This window comes from Cuculus canorus, chromosome Z (assembly GCF_017976375.1).
Source record: "Cuculus canorus isolate bCucCan1 chromosome Z, bCucCan1.pri, whole genome shotgun sequence".
In the NCBI taxonomy this organism is placed as follows: Eukaryota; Metazoa; Chordata; class Aves; order Cuculiformes; family Cuculidae; genus Cuculus; species Cuculus canorus.
In genome coordinates, this window is record NC_071441.1 from 3,581,779 (window position 1) to 3,600,868 (window position 19,090).

The following is a 19,090-nucleotide window of genomic DNA, read 5'->3' on the forward strand; positions in this document are numbered from 1 at the left end:
TTGCCCTTGCCACTAGCAGTGAGCTGCTGCTTTTGCCCAGGTTAGGATGAAACTGCATCTCGGGGTGACACAGTTTTTCTTGGGTGCAGAGTTTCGTCTGTGGCTCACTAGGTCTGTCACACTTGGGCAGCATGTGCAAACCTGCTGGGGTGCCTGGCTGGAAGGCCACTGTTGCTGCTGCTGCTGCTCATCAGCTGAGTGGCTTTTTAATTGATTGCTGTTCTCAGTGTAGTCCCAGTATAGAAAACCATGGAGGAAGATGGGGTTATAGGAGATGCCGGAGCATGCTGTTGGCATGCTGACTTTCATCCACCTTGTCCTACTGATTATTAAAGTCCATTGCACAGACATGGTGCTGCTGCTTGATTTCAGCTACTTTCTAACACTCCTGTTAAACCTTCTAGACACATTTTTTTTCAGAAAGTTATTTGAAAACTGCTGAACCAGCTGGTGAGAAGGCAGGAAGCAGCAGGTCAGGCAGGGCCCTGGCAGCGGGCACGGCCTGATGGAGCCTCCTGATCACTGGACACATCCACAGAGAGAAGGCAGGTTTGAGCCCAGCCAGGAAGTCCCAAGCCGGGAAAAATGTTGAGCTTTTCATTGAAGCATCCTGTAGACTGCAGCAGGGAGATATGAGCCTCAGTGTTGTTCATTCTCTGGGAACAGGAACCTGGCTACCTGTTTCCTCTCTAGCAAGGACCTGCAGAGACTGCGGGAACAACAGTCAGACAGTCAAGATCCAGCACTGGTTTTAGGTGTGCACGTGCTAGATTTTGACTCAGACTTCCAGGAATGCATGTGAGGTTTACATGTAGAGTGTCTTGGTGGGGTATCTGTACTACATTTATACTGGAAGCAGAAAGCACTTCCGTGAGCAGAAATATTTCACCAAATTATTTCACATGCAGGTACAGCATAGGCAGGTATTTGTTAGTCAGACTGGCCTCTGATCGGTAGTTATTAAAAACACAGGCTTGTAAGAGTTACCCAGAGATTGCCCTGTCTATTCCTCTAGACAAGAGCAAGACAGGTATAAACTAGACCTTTGTTCAGCAATAATGATGTCCTCTACTTTTAATAACCCTCAGCACCAGGGATTTCCTAAAAGCAGTTCCAGTGAGTAACCATCCACAGCAACAAGTTTCTTTCTGTATGTAGCTCTTTAAAAACATTTAAAAAAAAAAAAAATCAGTTTCTGCTTTGTCTTCTCACACCTGGAAGTCACTGTGCGTTGTGCAGAGCTCCCCTCGTCTCTCCTTCCCTTCTCTGCAAAGTCCAAGGCTTCCCAGAAGAGCCTCACTCCAGGGAGGAGCATGAGGAGGGGAATGGGACTTCCCACCTCTACCCTTCTCTTCCGCAATGGCCAAGGCAAAGCAGGAGAAGCTGTGAGAAAGTCACCACTGACATTGTGCTGGTTTGTTTTTATCAGGATTCACCGTGTTGCACTGTAGCTTAAGTTCTGAGCTTTGCTTTGGGCTATAAATACCCCAATGACCGTCACCTTAGATGTACCTGGGGCAGATAACAGATGCTATATACTGCATCAGAAAAACATCACGTGGGTCCAAGCTTGCTATTATTACAATGCTGAGGAGTTATTTTCATAGTGTTCGTTACAGTATTTTTAAAGGACTACCCAATATTGGAGCAGGATCTCCAAAGGTTTGTGCATCGCGGTATCTGTCAAAAACTGTGATGCCTCTATAGGACCTTACTACCTGCAATCTCTCTACACCAGTGTTCACTGCAGCAACATGCAGGTGATTCAGTCGATTTCGTCTTACTGGGATCTGTACTAGCAGCGGCTGGTGACTCATTCGGAGCAACAACTATAAAGATTTCTCCATTTTCTGATGTTTTCCATGTTGATATTGGTACTCAGTATGCAGAACCAGGAGAGACCAGCTGAGGTTTTCCAGTTTGAAGTCATCATCCTTTGTAGCTGTTGTGGCTGGGAGATTCTTGCTGTCTTATGTACAGCTGCTGGGCAATGGGAGCTGGAAAACACTTCAAAGAGTGTAAAAGACAGCACATTTTTTTCATTTCGAATTTCCTAACCTTTATACGTTTGTCACGCTGCCTCCATTCCATTGTGGTGTTTGCACAGCCTCGTTCAGTCTGTAAAAAGGGAAACAGGGAAAGACCTTATTGCTGTTTATTGTTTTACAAATGAGAATTTCACCAATATTTCCATGTGAGAGTGAATAGGACATGATAGGCTTTATTTCACATCTAGGAGTGCAGACTTTTTTCTTGAAAGTTGCTTTTTCAATGATAAAATACTTCTGCAAGAAAACTCTTTTTTTTTAAATGAATTAGAAAACAAAATTAAATAATATTCAATTCTAGAGAAATCCAGAATTTCTCCTTCTGGAAAATAATTTGTTCTGAAAACATCAATTTAGAATTAGTTCGAATTGTCTTTCATGAGTTTTTTTTAATTCATATTTCCTTATAATGTGACATGTTAGTGACAACCAGCATTTCATCAGCAAATGATGTTGTTGTATCATGGAACACAAATAGGAGACGCATCAACCTGTAAGATTAGGTGTCCTTCAGTCAATACCTCTTACCTGTTACAAATAGAGATTTAAAAGTAAGATAATGAAATGGTTAACTTGCTTAGTTGGCCTGTGTCCTACTATTAACATTCATACAGAATGTGGTATATAAAGATTTTACTTTTCCAAACCACAAATGATGAAATGAAGTATCTGTTTTTGCTTAAATTAATTACTGTGTTATGGCATCTGGATTGTATAGATAAATTATCTGTATATCTTTTCAGGACCTGTAAGTAACTGTGACTACCTGCATACCTCAAGACAGCATAAACATCTAAAAAGGAAATGCAAAATACGAATAAAAGTCAAAAAGAAAATTTTCCATTTCTAATCCTTTCCGGTGGTCCATTCATGAATATTTTAAAAATTACTGTTTCAGTTAGTATTATTTTAATCTAATTCAAAATTTAAATCAATTCTGAAATTTCCTCTGAAACAGTAGTACCAACTATGAAGTGATTAACTTTATCAAACTCATCTAAAGCACTTCAGATGTGAGGCTTGTGAACTTAAGAAATGTATTTGTTTTGAAGGTTTTTTCTTATAACTATTCATCACTGTAGTAAGATTTGGAAGGATCATGACTGGAAGGAAGGAGGAACTGCTCTGCATCTGCACAAGTAGGTTTTTTTTGGAGTAGCTGGAGGAAAGCACCAAGCTGAAGCGGTTGCTCCTGAGCTCTGCACAAGGCCAGCATGGTTAAGAAGGGAGCAGTGGGTGGATTAATTTCCAGTGTTCTCATTAGATACTCAAGTATACTTCACTTAAAATCACAAGAGTAGACATGGAAGTGACATCTTGGCTGGTGGACTGAGTGATGGCAAGGAACATCCTGAGACATTGGCGCATCATTGACTGTCCCAGGCTGGGACCATTCCCAGGAGATGCTTTGCTTGTGGCCACCCGTGATGGTAGCCTGTAGGTGCTTAATTTATGGCTGTTATAAGAGGCAGCAGCAGCTGCAGTGGGAAGGTCACTTGTATCAATGGGATAAGGTTTTTTACCATTTTTATTTTGAATCAATTTTTGTGGAACAAAAATTGAAATAACAGTAATTATTTTAAAATGGTAAAATTAACTTCATCTTAGGGAGAGGGCTTATATATTCTTCGTCTCACTAGGAGAGCTTATTTGGTGACTTCACCGGTTTAGCGTATTTTGTATGTTTTTAGAGGTAGAGAAGCAGAAAGATCTATAAACAAGAACCACAACACTGTAAGCATAAAAGTAAATACAATGTTGTCAGCTGAACCTTTTTTACCTACAGCTGAATCTTCATTAACTTCTTGTGTTTCATTTACTTTTACATTGTACAGTCAAAATACATGTAGTTCTCCTCCATGAATAATGGCTTTTTTGCATGGAGCCGACGTCATTGCTTACATTACCAGTTTCATCAAAACACTTTTGATGTTATCAATTTTTCTGTGCCTGACAGGCCAGAAAGGAGAGTGACTATGTTTGCACAAAATGTGATTTTATTTTTATATAAATTGGTGCCTTCTAATTTCTGATTAGGGCTAATCTCTGTGCCTTCTTAGGTATTCACTAACTCCAACTGCAGAGAGCATTTGCAGGTGGGATCGTCACTGAGGCAGATCTTCAGAATACGTACAATTAGTAGGTGGTGTCTGCAGGTTCCCATCCCGCAGGCTGCAGAGGAGGGTAGGCTCTGCTGTGGTTTTGCACCATGCATGATGCTACCAGATTAAGAGAGATTTCAGGCTGGATTTTGAAAAGAGAGATATTTCTGACCTGAATTGTAGGAGAAGCTACAAATACCTGAAGAGTTTTACCCTTCAAAACTATTTATTATTTTTTATAGTCTAAACATAACCTTTGACTTAAAGACATAAAAGTTTAGGCCAGTTTTAATGTCCATTTTTAGTGTGCCTAGTACGTGATGTTCTGTGAGGTCTTGCAAAATGCCCTGAGCACAGATTTATCACCAAATGGTTTCTTGTAGTAAAATGGAGATACGTACTGCAACAGTTGTGATCAGCAGACAAACCACTTTGATACAGCATTGCAGCATGACTGTTTCAAAACGGTACTTGTGTCAGTTTACACTGTCACTTTGTCATGGTTATGAAGAGAAGGTTCAGTCCAAAGATGGGCATCTTTTACTTTCTGCTGGGTTGTGTGAAATTCAGACTCTGGTGACCAGAAGTGACTCTGAATCACTAGAGAGTCATCAATAAACTGCAAGGTCATGAGTGGTCCTTGGGGACCACTGCACAGCATAAGATGCTCCTCTCTGCCTTGTAATCTGACCTCCCCGAGAAATAACTCTATGCGTGGGGCAGGGCTGGCCCAGGTTTTCTTTTTCCTCTTGGCTCCCAGTTTAATCAGGAGACAGAGTGGTCCCTGGTGGGGTGAGCACTGTGTGCCAGTTTGTTGTGTGCTTTTGTTACAGGAAGGGCAGTGTAGTGAGTGGATCCTGCATGCTCCACAAACCGTCATTTGGCTTTTGAGCATCACCTGAGGCTGCTCGCAAAGACAGTGCTAGGTGCAGATGGTGCTCACATCTGGTTCCCAAGCACGCTTCCTGCCACCACCTTTGTTGCATTAGGAAAATTCCCCGACTTCTAGGGAGAATTAAGCAAGGAGGGTATAATATACACCTCTACAGCTCCTTGCTTTCATCTTCCCTGGCTTAAGTTTGTATTTACTCCTCCTGTGCCAATTCACAGGCCAGGGTAACTGAGGTCAGTATTTGTCTCTCTCTGTCTCTTTTATCATCTGCAAACTGGAGATAGTAGTGTTTATTAGGGCTGGGTAAATAATTCATGGTGTGTCTCCTTCCTTATTAAACAGATATTGCCTCTCTGTTTGCAGATAGTCTGCGAATGGATTGCATTTTTTTTTCAAATTTATTTGTTATTCCAAATTATTCACCAAATACTTTATGTAAACAATTTTATTGGCCCATGGTGAACTCAGAATATGAATTTGTAGCCTGCCTTTTTATGAGTATTTGTCATTGGTGGTTGAAAATTGTTATTTCAGCAACTACGTCTCCCATCAAACTTGTCTCATAGAGCCTCTCCAGAAAGTAATACAAGGATATCTTGAATATGTTAAGAGTGAATGTTTAGGAGACATTTTTACTCCTTTACTACTCTCACAGTTCTGATACTAATCTGTCTCACCAGGTATTGTGAAAATTGTAAAGGTGTTTTCTAAATGTAAAATGTTGCTTAAGTAGACAGCAATACCACAGCCCTGGCTGCTCTTCCCTGCCTCTTCTTCGGGCAGTGGGTGGTCCATGGTGTATGGTCCAGCTACTGGTGAACGCAGCCCCTGAACCAAGCAGGGATTCATGAGAGTAAGCCTGTGCTAATGAATACAATGTGTGAGGGCCCAGAAAGCAAGTAGCGTGGCATGATGGGGCCATCACCCATATGGCTAAAGTCCTTTCTTCCCCAAATTTGCCTGTACTGATTTATAGACACGCTCTGTGAGCTGTGCAGTCTTCCATGCTTTTCCAGGTAGACTTTCTTGGGAGTCTGAATCTTGTCCATGGGCAGTACAGACAGTATGGATGTGTCATATTCCTTCTTCGGGTCCTGGGTATTTTCCAGAATCTAAGGAACGTGTTTAATAGCCTGTGGATTGTCAACCACATTGCCTGAAACACTGGGGGGTTATTTATCTATTTGAAAGTCCATTTAGGATTTGCTAAGCATCTCTGTGCTCCTTCTGTGGGAGCTGGGAAAAGGAAGCTTCTAGTGATGTCCCTGGAAAGGGACTGGGAGGGAATTGCAGCTTCCAGTTTTAGTCCCTGGGGAACATGACAGGCTTGGAAGGAAACAGTGAGTCTGGCTGGTGTCTTGTGTTTATGGAGTAGGAGCTTGTTAGGGCAGACTGTAATTCTTGTGCATGTTCCCATTAACTCAGATTAGATTATTACAGGGAATGAGGACTCCATGCAGGCAAGATTGCTGCATGGTAAGAATGGCCGAAGCTTCAGGTGTAGGGACCAAATGGCAAGAGAAGTTAGGATCTCTTAGACCTTATTTATATATTTATACTTGATTGCACCTAAGCACTGTCCAGGATTTTTACAGCATTGAGGAGAAATAATAGATAAAAGGGCCAGGAAAATAAGGAGTCATTGGTGGTAACTGAGAGGGCTGGACCCTGACTGGCCACACTTGCTCACTCAAATTAAGAAACATAAACCAAAAATTTTCCTAGGAGTGGGAAAAATTAAGTTCAGTTTGAAGTGTATCACATTATCAGTTCTGGTCTTGTTTTAACTACTAGAGTATTGATACTAATTAATGTTGTACAGAGTTTGTAAGCTATCTTGTATTTAGCTTCAAATCAAATATGTTGGTGGAAGTGGCAAGTGTAAACCTAACATAGGCTGACTTCACATCTAAAGGTGACCTTTACAGTAGCTTGTTTTCACTTGATATTTTGTCTGAGCTAGTGGAAAAGGGGGTTTCCTTATGTATAGTAAAACTGTTGCCTTGAAAAAAAATGAAGTAATTGTTAAAATATCAGTATCAGTTCTCTATTATAGTTGATTTTTATGTGGGTTCGTTTTCAGGAGCATGGATGGTGGTGGTTTGGAGAAGTTGTGTTAAAAATCTTGCTTGGGTTAAAGAGCCTGCCCCGATCTGAGGCAGCAAATGCAGTTACTAGTATGTTATTAGGCATGGATCTCAGGGTTTCCTTTTTCATCAGCCTTTTTTATTTGCAGTAGTTGAATTAGCCCTTGTACTGAAGGGCCGTGGGATGAGAAGGAGACAGGTAAGTGCTGTGAGACCAGTGTAGCAATATAAAAATGCCCTCCTCCCGCTGCAGTTAATGAGATGTTGCGTTGATTGTGGCAGCGCTGAAAGTGTGATGGCAAGAGTTCTCATTGCTGTATCCTGTGTATGGAGAGGGGCAGGCAGGAACAGAGGAGTCTTTTGTGCTCTTTTAATTAGACTAAACTTGCATCTTACGTTAATCATTGCCCTTCCTGTAAATAGCTGTCATGAAGGAATTGAGGTTACTACAGAGGCTGGTAGTGATGGAAAACCTCTTAGTGGCCCGTGAAGGGTGTATCTTGGCCTGTGCCAAGGCAGCAAAGGACTGAAGAAGAGGCATGTTTTGGGTTTGATTTGGTTTCCTCACACCGGGGTGTTGTTGGATGTGAGCCTTGGTGGGGACGTAGTGAGAAGGAGGCTGAAGGTGTTCACAGGGTGTCCTGAGATGATCAATAGCTCCCTGACACTGAGAGAGGGGATGTACTGCTTTGCTCCTTTTTTCCTGGCATCTCACCACTGCCTTGGAAGGCAGAGGTAAAGGGGGAAAAGGTCCACCCAAGTCAAATCTGAGTAGTGGGCTATGTTTGAAAGTTTGGAACAAGGGCAGGGCACATCTGTTCTTCTTCAAAGCCATACCTGCTCGTTGGCTAAAGGAGAGGTTTTATATCTTATGGCATCTTATACACTGTCACTTTGCTTTGAGCAGATAGGCTGGGGCCTCCTCTTGATATACTGCTGGATTCACTGAACTGCACAGCATTCAGCGTGCAATGGAGGATGCCAAAGCAGCATGCAAGCACCATCACAGGATATACGGTAAGTGATCCTCTCTGCTCCTAGCAGATTTCAAAACCCTACTTTGCCTCAGACGATGCACACAACATGGTGAAACAAGCAGGAGAGCCTACTCTCATAACAAATCAAGCCATTGCCCAGAACATGATCAGGGAACAGTGCATTTCAGTGGATTGAGCTGTAACTTTAAGAAACAAGTAATTCATATTTCAGAAGCAGTCTATGATGGGAATTTGAGTTGGATGTCAAGGGCTTGTAGTGGATATAGATTGCTTTTCTATTGTGGTTTTCCTGCGAGGGTCTCAGTGCATTTTGCAGCTAATAAAGAGGTAGAGCTGAGTGGATTGATATTACACTGTGCAAGTGAAGGGAGATCTGTGGTGATTTCAGGGCTGTTCAGACCCTTTGACCCATATGTCCAGCCTGAGGATTGCTTTACAAGGAATAGCTTTTACAAGTTATACCTCTAAAGCTTCCTAGAGTGGCAGCACATACAGGGGTAGGAGAGTTTTGTGGTGCCCCTTCCCCTGATAGATACTGTACTGCACAGCATCGCTGCGAGCCCAGCCACAGCCTTAAATGTCAAGAGATGTTTTTCTTAATTCCCTCCTCCCTCTGTAGTGAATTTCCCTTAAAGGAGTGGGGTCATTTTCCTCTTTTATGCAGCAGTTTTGTAGAGGAGACTCTGATCTGTTCCAAGCCTCTGCCACCTTACCTTCTGCCGGTTGCGCAAAGAGAAGTGGCGAGCCTAAACTGGGTACTGTGCTTTAGTGTGCAAGCAGGTACTTCTTTATTAGGTATTATGTTAACAGGTATTCTATGGCAATCAGACTCCGTCCCAAAATAGAAGCTAGTCAGCAGGGAATTAGCACCAAGGACGTGGGATACCAATTAGAATTGTTTGGTTTCCCCTTTAACAAAGAACAGATAGCAGTTGGGTTTGTTAGCATTTTCTGTGGAAGCTTTTGAAATTCCAGAAAATTTAATCCAAAATTCGTGTCTATGTAGAAAAGTAGGAACCATAAAACTTCTGACTACCTTTTTTTCATTAAGGTATGATTTTTCATGTGCATGTACCTTCATCCCGTGGTCTTGTAGATGACACTAACACAACCTAGCTGCAGGGTTGTTTTTATTGTCATCTCCTGCTGAGAAGCTGTGGCCAGAATCTGTGCCACTTGCTGTGGCCAGAACCTGCCTCAGCCAGGTTCTGTGTGTAGTTAGGTCCACTCTTCCGTGTGAAAACCGAGGCACAATAAGCATGTGGCTTTTCTATAGGTCCTGATATTTTTTAAATAGTTGCAATACTTTATAGTCACGTATCATAAATAATTTTCACTGTTCACGTAATATGTCAGGCATCCAGGCCCTAATTTACTTATAAGCCTTAAACTCATGTGTGGCATGATGGTAAAACCAAACAGCATTGATAGGGCTATACCCAAACATTTATCTCTTCATATTAGCTTTTGACCCTCTGGCATCTCAGTGTCTCTGCGCACAGGAAATCAGACTCTCCCTGGTTCATTAGTCACAGTACACAGCAACAGCCACAGAGAGACATTTATGATAAAGCAATTTTTATAATGACATAATCATGTGATGTCAACATTTTCCTTATAGAAAATAAAACACCTAACGTGCAGACTGGTCCCAGAGGTATTCAGCTGTCCAAGCTGACCATGGCCAAATGATGCACAATTAAAGTTGTCAGTTCAAATCTGCCCGGAAAGCTAGGCTGTGTTTCACCTCAGCTCAGCGTATACGCTGTGAGATGGTGTCCTTTGGTCCTATGGACTACTTCTAGAAAATATGAAGGGAATGTTAAAGGGTGTTAGCTTTTCACGCTTCTGAAAAGGCAAGGGATCATATACTCAAATGCTGTCCACAGTGTGATAACAATGCATTTGTTTTTAAGTCATTCTGAATCATTATGTTATTGCATTAACCAACTTGACTGTGTCTTCTTCGCAAGGTCTTTTACTCAGAAGTTGAAAATGACAAAACAGTTAAACAGCTCTCACATGATGTTCCCTTGAGTTTGGATATGCTTAGCATGGTGAGTACTTCTTTTCATCAATAGTTAGAGCACTGGAGACGAGCTTACAAATGGGGACTTGCAACTGTTTACTTGCTGCTGGCTTGTGAACTATGCCAAGGACCCGAGCCCCAGATCTGCTCTCAGTGTTAAAGAAAAAGGAAATCACAATGTTTTTCTGTAATCCAGTTAGTGTGAAAAACTCTTGCTCCTTTTTGTTGGACTAGGATATTATGTAAAACTTTTGGGACTTGCTTGTGTCTTCCCAGTACTGACACTTGGCATCTACTAAAAGAGAACTTTTGATTTTGAATATGCATACATTTTCAGTGCAGTTCCACGTGCAGAAGTGGAATTGCGAGTCTATGTGCAATCAGAGTTTCAATATCAGTGTATGTGGATTGCAGTGTCTCACACAGGTAAGTGTATGAGTTAAAGGAAACACTATTTTTGGTGTATTTTTGTCTCTATATGAGACTATGGCCTCTTGAAATACAGAATTTAAAGTTTAATAATGCTGCTTTATTTGCAGTTGTGCAAGTCCATCTCCTGGAATATTCCCTCAACTGTCTTCTGTTTTTGAAAGCACTGTTTTTCCTCCCTGCTTTCTATTCTTGCCCTTTCTTTTAGTTCTGTTTTTCCTTTTATCGCTCCCTCTAATTCCTTACTTTGCTTTATTTCTCTCTCCCCTTCCCTTTTTCTGTGTAGTTTCCCTTTCTTTTCTGTTTGCGAATGAACACCATCTATCCTCTTCTGCTGCAATGGCTAAGCAATTAGTACCGAGATAAAAGCAATTCCTCCATGCTTCTGGATAGTTTAAATACTATCTGTTTTGTTTTTAAAAGGTATTCTTGAAACGTGCTAGTGCTTCCTCAGTGTGGAGAAGCTGCTTTTTAAGTTCGGTAAGGCAGAAATAGAGATTTTCTAGCCCCTGCTCAGGCAGAGAGCAAAGAGGTGTTTAGGTGCTGTGAGGGGAGAACTTTCATTCCATGGTCTGTAAAGGGCAATCTTTCCATGAAACAGCAACGTTACCAGCACAGAAATCAAAGGCTTACATGTGGGTGCAGAGGAGCATTGCAGGCTTTCCAGTCTTCATTTGTGATTCTTCTTCATACTTCAGTTTTTTTCCTTCTTTCTCTTCTACTTGTTGTAATTCTTCATTTCCTCACTCCTCTTCCTTTAGCCTCTGCACTTGATATATATACAATGATATACAGTCACTGATATTTCCTGATCCTGCTGAGGAGTGCTCAGAAACCTCCCCATGAGAACTGTGAGTGAAAGGGATGCTCAGGTTTCCTGCAGTTTTCTATCACTGTGGTTGTCAGTTCTGACTCCTGCAGGTTTCTAGGATTATGGCAAGTGAAAGAATCCCGTTGCCATGATATACTATTTCTCTATTTATGCATTATTTTCTGCCTTCTGATCTTTATCTCTCTGTATTCCTCGCTTACTTTTTTTCCTGAAAAAAATTCTTCCTAATAGTGCCAACAAATATCAAACAGCATATTACTTTTTTTATCTTAATCCTGACATCAGTAATTCTTACTCTTTGGGAGAGCAGCGTCTGGATCCCAGTAATCATGCAAATGAATAACAGGCACAGCCACATGGACTACTATATGCTGCAGCACTGGCCTTTTTTGGTCTTTTATTTATGTGGGTTTGCCATCACTTTTTAGTATGTTAAATCATTAACAAGTCCTATTTTGCTTTTTCCCAGGGTCAACTTGAAGGACAAGCAATTTTTGTAAGTATTACTTCACCTGAAACTTGTTTGCAACTGTGATTTAAAATGAAACTGAATGTTCCTGATGTGGTCTTTCCACAGATTAACACATAAAAATTGATATCAAATGTTGATTCTAACTTAGTGCTTATACATGATCTTTTGTAGTCAAAATGTACCAAACAGTCGTTAAAGCTCAAAATCCAGAGGTGAAGAATGTGGACATGTGTGGGTATAGTGGCTCCATTTTTAGCACTGTATAAACTTTCGTATCAGCCATCAAAAATATTTATGGAGATCTTGTTTTCCTGAAGGTAATTTGTGTACAAAATCAGCTATATCCAGGCTGTGGGGACTTACAGAGGACAGGGGCAGCTGGGCAGTCAGACTCAGACTGACAGTGAAGAACAAAGCAGTCCAGCAGCAGGAGAGAAGAAAAAACCTGAGCCAGTCCAGCAAGAGCCAAGGAGGAGGAGTGTGGGAAGAGGCCAGCCACGGAACGCCCAGGAGGAAGGAGTGGGAGACTAACAACTAGTATAAAACAGATTTGAAAGAAATACCAGCCCTTTTAATAGCTTTGCAGCTGGTGAATTATTCATATTAATTATTTCCAGTCGTGCAGTCGGTCCAGTCTGCTTCCTATGAGCGGTAAATAGATCAGGATTTTGTGAAGGGGGAAGCATGCAGGAGATACTTGCGGTAGGATGACAGAAGGGATTTCAGTGTTTAGCTGAAATCCCTAACGTCAACAACTTTTTTTTTTTCTTTGAGATCTGTTCTAGGAATGAAGAAATTCCACAAAGTTGGTGGATCTCACACAACTTTTATGGCCTGAATTAAGAGAAGTTTAGTTGGACTGTAGGAGACTGATGTCTGGATGAGACCTCGGGATGTATTTGAACCAGGACTATCTGGTTCAGTCCCATCTGAGTGAAGTCTGGATTATGACATTTCAGAGTTGAGGTTCCATGCTGAGCCCTTGTTTTCTTCTTGATAAAAATAACTCTTCTGAGGGGTACTTGCAGAGAAGTATGACTGACTGGGATTAATCAGCTCCCAGCTGTCATTAATCCTCAGGAAGTGGTGTTCTCACTGAAATGCTTTCTGTTATATTCATACTAAACTCAACAGAAATCTGCAATAGTTTTGTGGTTAAGTCTGCATAGTTTGTGTTTCCATCACTAAGCCTCCTCTCCTGGTGCGGGTACGACCCTGCAGCTTTCTCAGAGGCTCCTCTGGACCGTGCAAGACTGTTGTAGCAAAAGCTGAACTGAGCTACCTGTGTGTGTGTGCATGTGACTGTGCGTTAGCAAAGCGGATAATGTTTTCTAGCTGTACTATGTCATCTTATAAAAGAGAACACGTATGGGAGAGCAGCCTGGAGAAGCACAGAAGCAGTGCAGTTTACTGAGGCAATTGTTCTGCTGGGCATAATATTCGTGAAGTTGGGCATAAACATGAAAAAAAAAAAAGCAGGAAAAATTAGCAGTCTTTAAAGGTGGCAGGTTTAGGTCAGTTACAGAACACTGGAAAGCAACACTACTCCCTATCAAATCACCCAGTGCACCAGTACAAAATGAGGAGTGATGGGCTGAGACCAGGGAAGGTATTGCCAGAGGATCAAATGTCATTAAACCCAGCACAATTTCTGCAGCTGCGCTGTAATCCAGAGTTTGATGTTCTTTTGGATTAAACACAAAAGAAAGCAAAACAGAAAACAGGGTTTTGTTGGAAAATAATTTGTAATCCAGGTTTCTGTGAGGCAGTTTACTGCACAGCCTCAGAGTGTCAACACACTCTGAGCTCTGTGGCAGAGCACGGAGGCCTATATGGTTTCTACATACACTTGACTCCTCTACCACAGAAAAGGCATCATGTTGCTTCACCCCATTCAATAATGTGAGACTCTGATGAAAATACCAAATGTAATTTTGCAGGTGTTTAGCAGAAGTGTTGTGTAAGACAAGAAAGTGAAGCTGGTGCTGAGTGAAGCCTCATTGACGATGTAATGTCCATTTTGGGGTATCAGTCTTCAAATTACAGAGACAATCTGAGTTGAGAGAAAGACTACAGAAATGATGAGGAACTAACTCTTCCAAACACCAGTTAAATTCCCTATAAATACCTTAGGCCACAGTGTCTCTTCTGTGATGGAGAAAGTTTGGATTTAAGACCTTTCCTCTAACTACAAGCGAAAAAAAGAGAGGAAAAGTACTCCCAGGGTCCTAGACAGTAAGTTACAAGGAAATATTTTCCTTCACTGGAATCTCATTTGCAAACGTTCTGTTGTAAGGTGAGTATTCTCTGAGATTGCCATCAGTCAGGGTAGCTTGAGGACGTCCTGAATCTTTACCTGTTCACTAACGTATTGGTCCTAGAGGATTAGAAGATAATTGATCTCAAAAACGCCCACTCTGTGTCCAATGGCAATGTTTGTGGAGAGTATGTTGCGAGAAGAAAAGAGATAGCTGCGTGTTTAAGCCAGAGAGCACCATGCTGAGGTTTCGAGGGTGCACGTGTTGAACGTGAATACCTAAGTAGGTATCAGGGCTTTGATCTCAGTTGGTCTTGTAGTCGGTGAGAGTCATTCTGTTTAGTTTATTGTAGACTTCTGTCTGAAGGTAATAATATGAGGCAAGTACATCAATATTCCACTGTCTACAGAGGCCAAGTTCCTGAATAGTGTGAAAGCAATAACATACACAATGAAAGATTTTTTTTCTCATAAGAATGAATGTAATAAAAAGGGATGCTGGCAGGAACAAGTGCACACAATTATATAGAAAGCAGTATGTATGGCATAGAGGATGGAATGGCAGAAGGAAGATTATTGGTATTGTCATGAGGAGGAGCTGCTGTTTTTTCAGCAACTAACTTTTCAGATCACGTTTTGAAAGATCTCAGTCACTTCAGCTACGAGATTGAAAGATAAATCTTCTGATGTGAGCATTCTTGCTACTCTTCTCTGAACAGTTACTTTTCCAGCATTGTTATCAACTCTCTCAGATGAATCCAAAGTCATTCAAGCAGATCAGGAGTGAATGATGGAAAAACTGAATAATGGTCAGGTGGCCCATATTAATGGGAAATCAGTGATAGAGCTCCAAAACTGTGGCTAGAGAAATGACAGATGACAGAGTGTTGCTGAACAATGTTGTAGTAATAACATAGGTCCCCCAAGGAACAGGGAGGAGGAGTTTGTCCAGAAGACTGTCATAAGGAAATTTAGCAGTTAATAAAATTTTGGGATTGTTTACTACTTTACTGCAACTGGAAACGCAGATTTCAAGTCTGCTCCAGTGTGAAGAGAAAGGAGATCTCTTCATTTTTATGTGCACTGTGAATAATGTTTTTAATATGAGAGAATGAAAAACAGAAGAAAAATCCCTGTGAAAGAGTTTTTTATAAGTACTTTTTTCGTATGAAGAGTCTGCGGTGTAGGACCTGGTATTTCTGTTTAAATGCTGTCAAAGTTTGTGAATCTGGGATTTGTATCTCTCTACAGATAGGCTGCAGATAAAGTATACTGAATTTCCATACACACATACACATGCTGCATTACAGATCAGATCTAAATATCTGAATCTGATCGATGCTATGTCAGCCTGTGTTAAAATGCAATTTTTTGGTGTAATTTGCTAATTTCTCAGAGATTTATGCAGGCTTCTGTGACTATATTCAGCTGCAGAAGCCCTTCATGTGGAAGTTAGCATCACCTCCCTTACAACAGTTGGCTATGGGTTAATCTTTCTGTGTTTATGGCGGAAGGACAATAAAGGTCAAGGCTGATAGCTAGGCTAGGAAAATTGTGAGAGGTGATAGGACTGGTGTCTGCACCATGAGAAATTAAAGATCATCAGTTCACAATGCGGCAACTTGCTTCATTCTCAGGAGCTTCCGTAGTCTCCGGATTTAAAGGAGAAACAAAAACAAAAAATGAAAGAAAATAATATCATGCAAGCAATTGGCTCAAGAGAAGGAATAGTATGTGACTTTGACTTCACCAGCAAAAAAGCCAGACGGTGAATGCAAACACTCTGCAACTTTGTGAGTTATGCTGAGAAACGGGTCCAGGTCATCCTTGTGGATTCCCCCAGGGCAAAGCTGCAGCTTGAGAGGAAACATGTGGTACTATTTGCGTTTGTTGCTTCTGAGCTGGGCTGGGGACAATCCTCCTAGGAGATTACATGGAAAATGCCGTGTAGGATGTCCAAATCCCAGCTCACAGCGCTGTCCCCAGTTACACAGAAGAGCTTTCACGATGTTCTCGTCTTATCTTTTCTTGACCCTGGTAGGAAATTGTTATCGGTGATCTGAAGCCAGGCACTCTACACCGTGTTAGCGTTGGCGCGTATGGCTGGGCAGGGAAAGGACGACCCAGCATGCCCAGAAACGTGACAACCTTATCCCAAGGTAACACTGTGTACATGGCTTTCTGTTACAAACCTGGCACACATCTGTATTATGGCACATCACTTACACCTAAACTTCTCTCGTGTGCAGTATTGTGATATTTTACTGTTATTTTTTTTAACAAGGAAGGGGGCTTAGAGGGGCAACAGATAAATGTAGAACCTTTAAATTTGGTTCCCAAGTCTGATTGTTGGATTTAAGCATATGTTAGCACATCTGCTTCTCTGATGCGGTTCATTTGTGTTTCTTCTGGCTTAGATAAGTGCATACCCCCTGCACCACCCTATCAGCCCCAGATCGTGGTAGTTTCTGATTCAGAAGTTGCGTTATCCTGGAAGCCTGGAGTGAGTGAAGGAAGTTCACCCATCCAATACTACATGGTGGAGTTTATCAGGCAAGTTTGCCAGTGGAGCCTGAATTTCAGTGTTTGTGCACTACCGACTTTCTTTTAACTTAAACTGCACTGTTAAACTGCTTATAGATTCTTCTCATTATTTATTTACTTACTGTGTATGGTACACTTAATTTTTCTGTGTATTGAAATACTATGAAAATTTAAAGATAAAACCGGAAATAATCTAATTTGTTATAAAATCACCAATGAGTTGTACCTTCTGATTAAAGAAAATAAGGTCTTATTTGATCTGTTCCCTATAATAAGGCTTTGGGTGAATGAAGTTTTAAGTTTTTCCTGTCATCAAACACTGTCATGCCATGCTGAGAAAAGAGTCCGTGGCAGAGCAGTTCACCTGAGCAGAAATACCCTGGGCTGCTATACAAAATAATTGGAGATTGTAAACTCACTATGCTGGGTGGTTTGACCTGACAAAAGTATTTTGAGTCTTGAGCTTGCAAGATTCAGACTAGTTTTGTTGTCCTAATGCTAATCAAGCTTATGTGAAAATCTGGCCTTTCTATTTATTTTGGGGAAAGTGCGATGTTGGTGATTTTATTTTTCTTCTTTTATGTTGAATTCTCTATAATTTGCAGTAGTAGAGCTGAACTGTGAAAAGTTGTCAATCACGTTGCTTTTATGAGATGCTCATGAAAGGTCCAGGAGGAGGTGGTTGTGTCTGCATGCACAAACAAGTATCCATACCTGACTGCTCATATGCTTCTATAAGCTAATGTCTGCATATAAAGCTGTTTATTTTCATGTGCTTGCCCCTATGTTTACATTTACAGTGAATGCAAAATTCAACCTTTGGAAGTTAAATCGTTTGGGTGAACACTTGATGACAGGTTTTAGTTGAGGTTCTTGGATAAGAAGAGAGAATTTCTTCTTTAACTGCTCTGAGCTGTAAAGGTCAAAACATTGTTCTTTAGAAAAACATTCATTTTTTAAAAAAAGAACGGTTGTTAAAACAGACAGAAAGAACTATTGCTTTTCAGTGCTCTAAGTATGGTTACTATACAAAAGATATTGGTATAATGAAAAGAGTTCCCAGGCTGAAAGTCTGCTTGTGAACTTATGTTGCACTTTGTGTTTGAATTAGAATGCCGCTTATTTAATGGGAAGATATCCAGTCCTGATGGTACTGGGAGGCAGGACATGAGGGCTGAAGATGCATTATGGCTGTCATGTAAACTCCGCTGTGGCATTACCATGAAATTTCTCCAATGCCTATTTTTCAAACACAATCGTTATCTTAACTCCTCATCTCCTCTCTCTCATTTGTTTGGTGAATGGGAAAGGGATTTTCCTAGGTTCTGATTGACTGCACTTCTGTTGCCTCTGTGCTTTGGATGGAAAATGGAGCCTGCTGGTTTATGTACACCTCTTCACACAACCAAGGGCCTGATAATGCATAAAGTGTGCACTGTCTTCCCAATCTGACACATTGAAAGTGCACCTTTGAATGTTCTTGTTCAGTGAGAGTGGAAAGCTGCCTTCGGAGTTTCAATCAAAAGATACGAGTAGTTTAAATTTCACTGTTTCGTTGTTTTTAGACTTTAGGAAAGAATTTGCTAACAGCAGAATGTTTTGATTACACTGTTTAGTTTGAGGTTTAAAGCTAAGCTAGAACTGTTTTACTGTTTTTGTGAATTTTGGGATTGTGCTCTTTTAGACTGGGAAGCTTGATTATGTATATAGAGAAAGTTCAATGATCCATAAGCCCTAATGGAAGTTAGAGGTAAAGATTTAAATTTCATTGCCTTTTCTGCATATAGTTTTAATTACTGTAAAATTTATTAATATGGGTTGAAGCTATTAAATAAAACCAATGTAAACTGAAAAACAAAACAGGGCAAGTAAATTTGGAATTAAGTCCTCTTGTGTCAAAGAAATACATTTTCCTGAGCTTTTGCAAAATTAATTACTTTCTTATGCAAATCTGTAATTTCTTTTGGGTGCAGGGCAAACCTCTAAAAACTTGCTCAACTGTGATACTGGGGATTAAAACCTCATGAAAATTCAATAAATTGATTGTTCACATGTACCAGAATCTAATCAGAAACAGAGGTAACTTGCAGTCTATTTCTGCTTGCAGTCTGAATTTGGGCATTTACATGAGTTTCCCTTGGGATCTTTCGGTTTACTGTAGGCAGTGGAGGGCTGCAGGCAGTATCAGATGTAGAATGGGTGGGGCTAACTCAGGCTTTGCTCTGCTGTTGACTATAAGAGAATGCTAAGGAGACCGTAATTCCAATTTGGCTAAATGCTGAAAATCAGGAGGATGGATGTATATCTCACTTCTCACTGAGCAGTTCACAGGATATGTGTAAAAGAATGTGTAAATCCCAAAATAGCTAATGGAAGCCATGCAAGACTGCAGGCTCAGTG

General features: G+C 40.9%; 1 protein-coding gene across 2 annotated transcripts in view; it reads left to right on the top strand.

Moving 5' to 3' along the window:
- The window catches only part of EGFLAM (EGF like, fibronectin type III and laminin G domains), a 79,040-nt gene that overhangs the window by 10,344 nt on the left and 49,606 nt on the right, over positions 1-19,090 (top strand). For both annotated transcript variants that reach the window (XM_054054428.1, XM_054054427.1), the window contains exons 2-6: positions 8,037-8,146; positions 10,101-10,184; positions 11,887-11,913; positions 16,188-16,305; positions 16,564-16,699. In XM_054054428.1, coding sequence (XP_053910403.1) covers positions 8,037-8,146; positions 10,101-10,184; positions 11,887-11,913; positions 16,188-16,305; positions 16,564-16,699 — 475 coding nt within the window. The remainder of the gene's footprint in view (positions 1-8,036; positions 8,147-10,100; positions 10,185-11,886; positions 11,914-16,187; positions 16,306-16,563; positions 16,700-19,090) is intronic.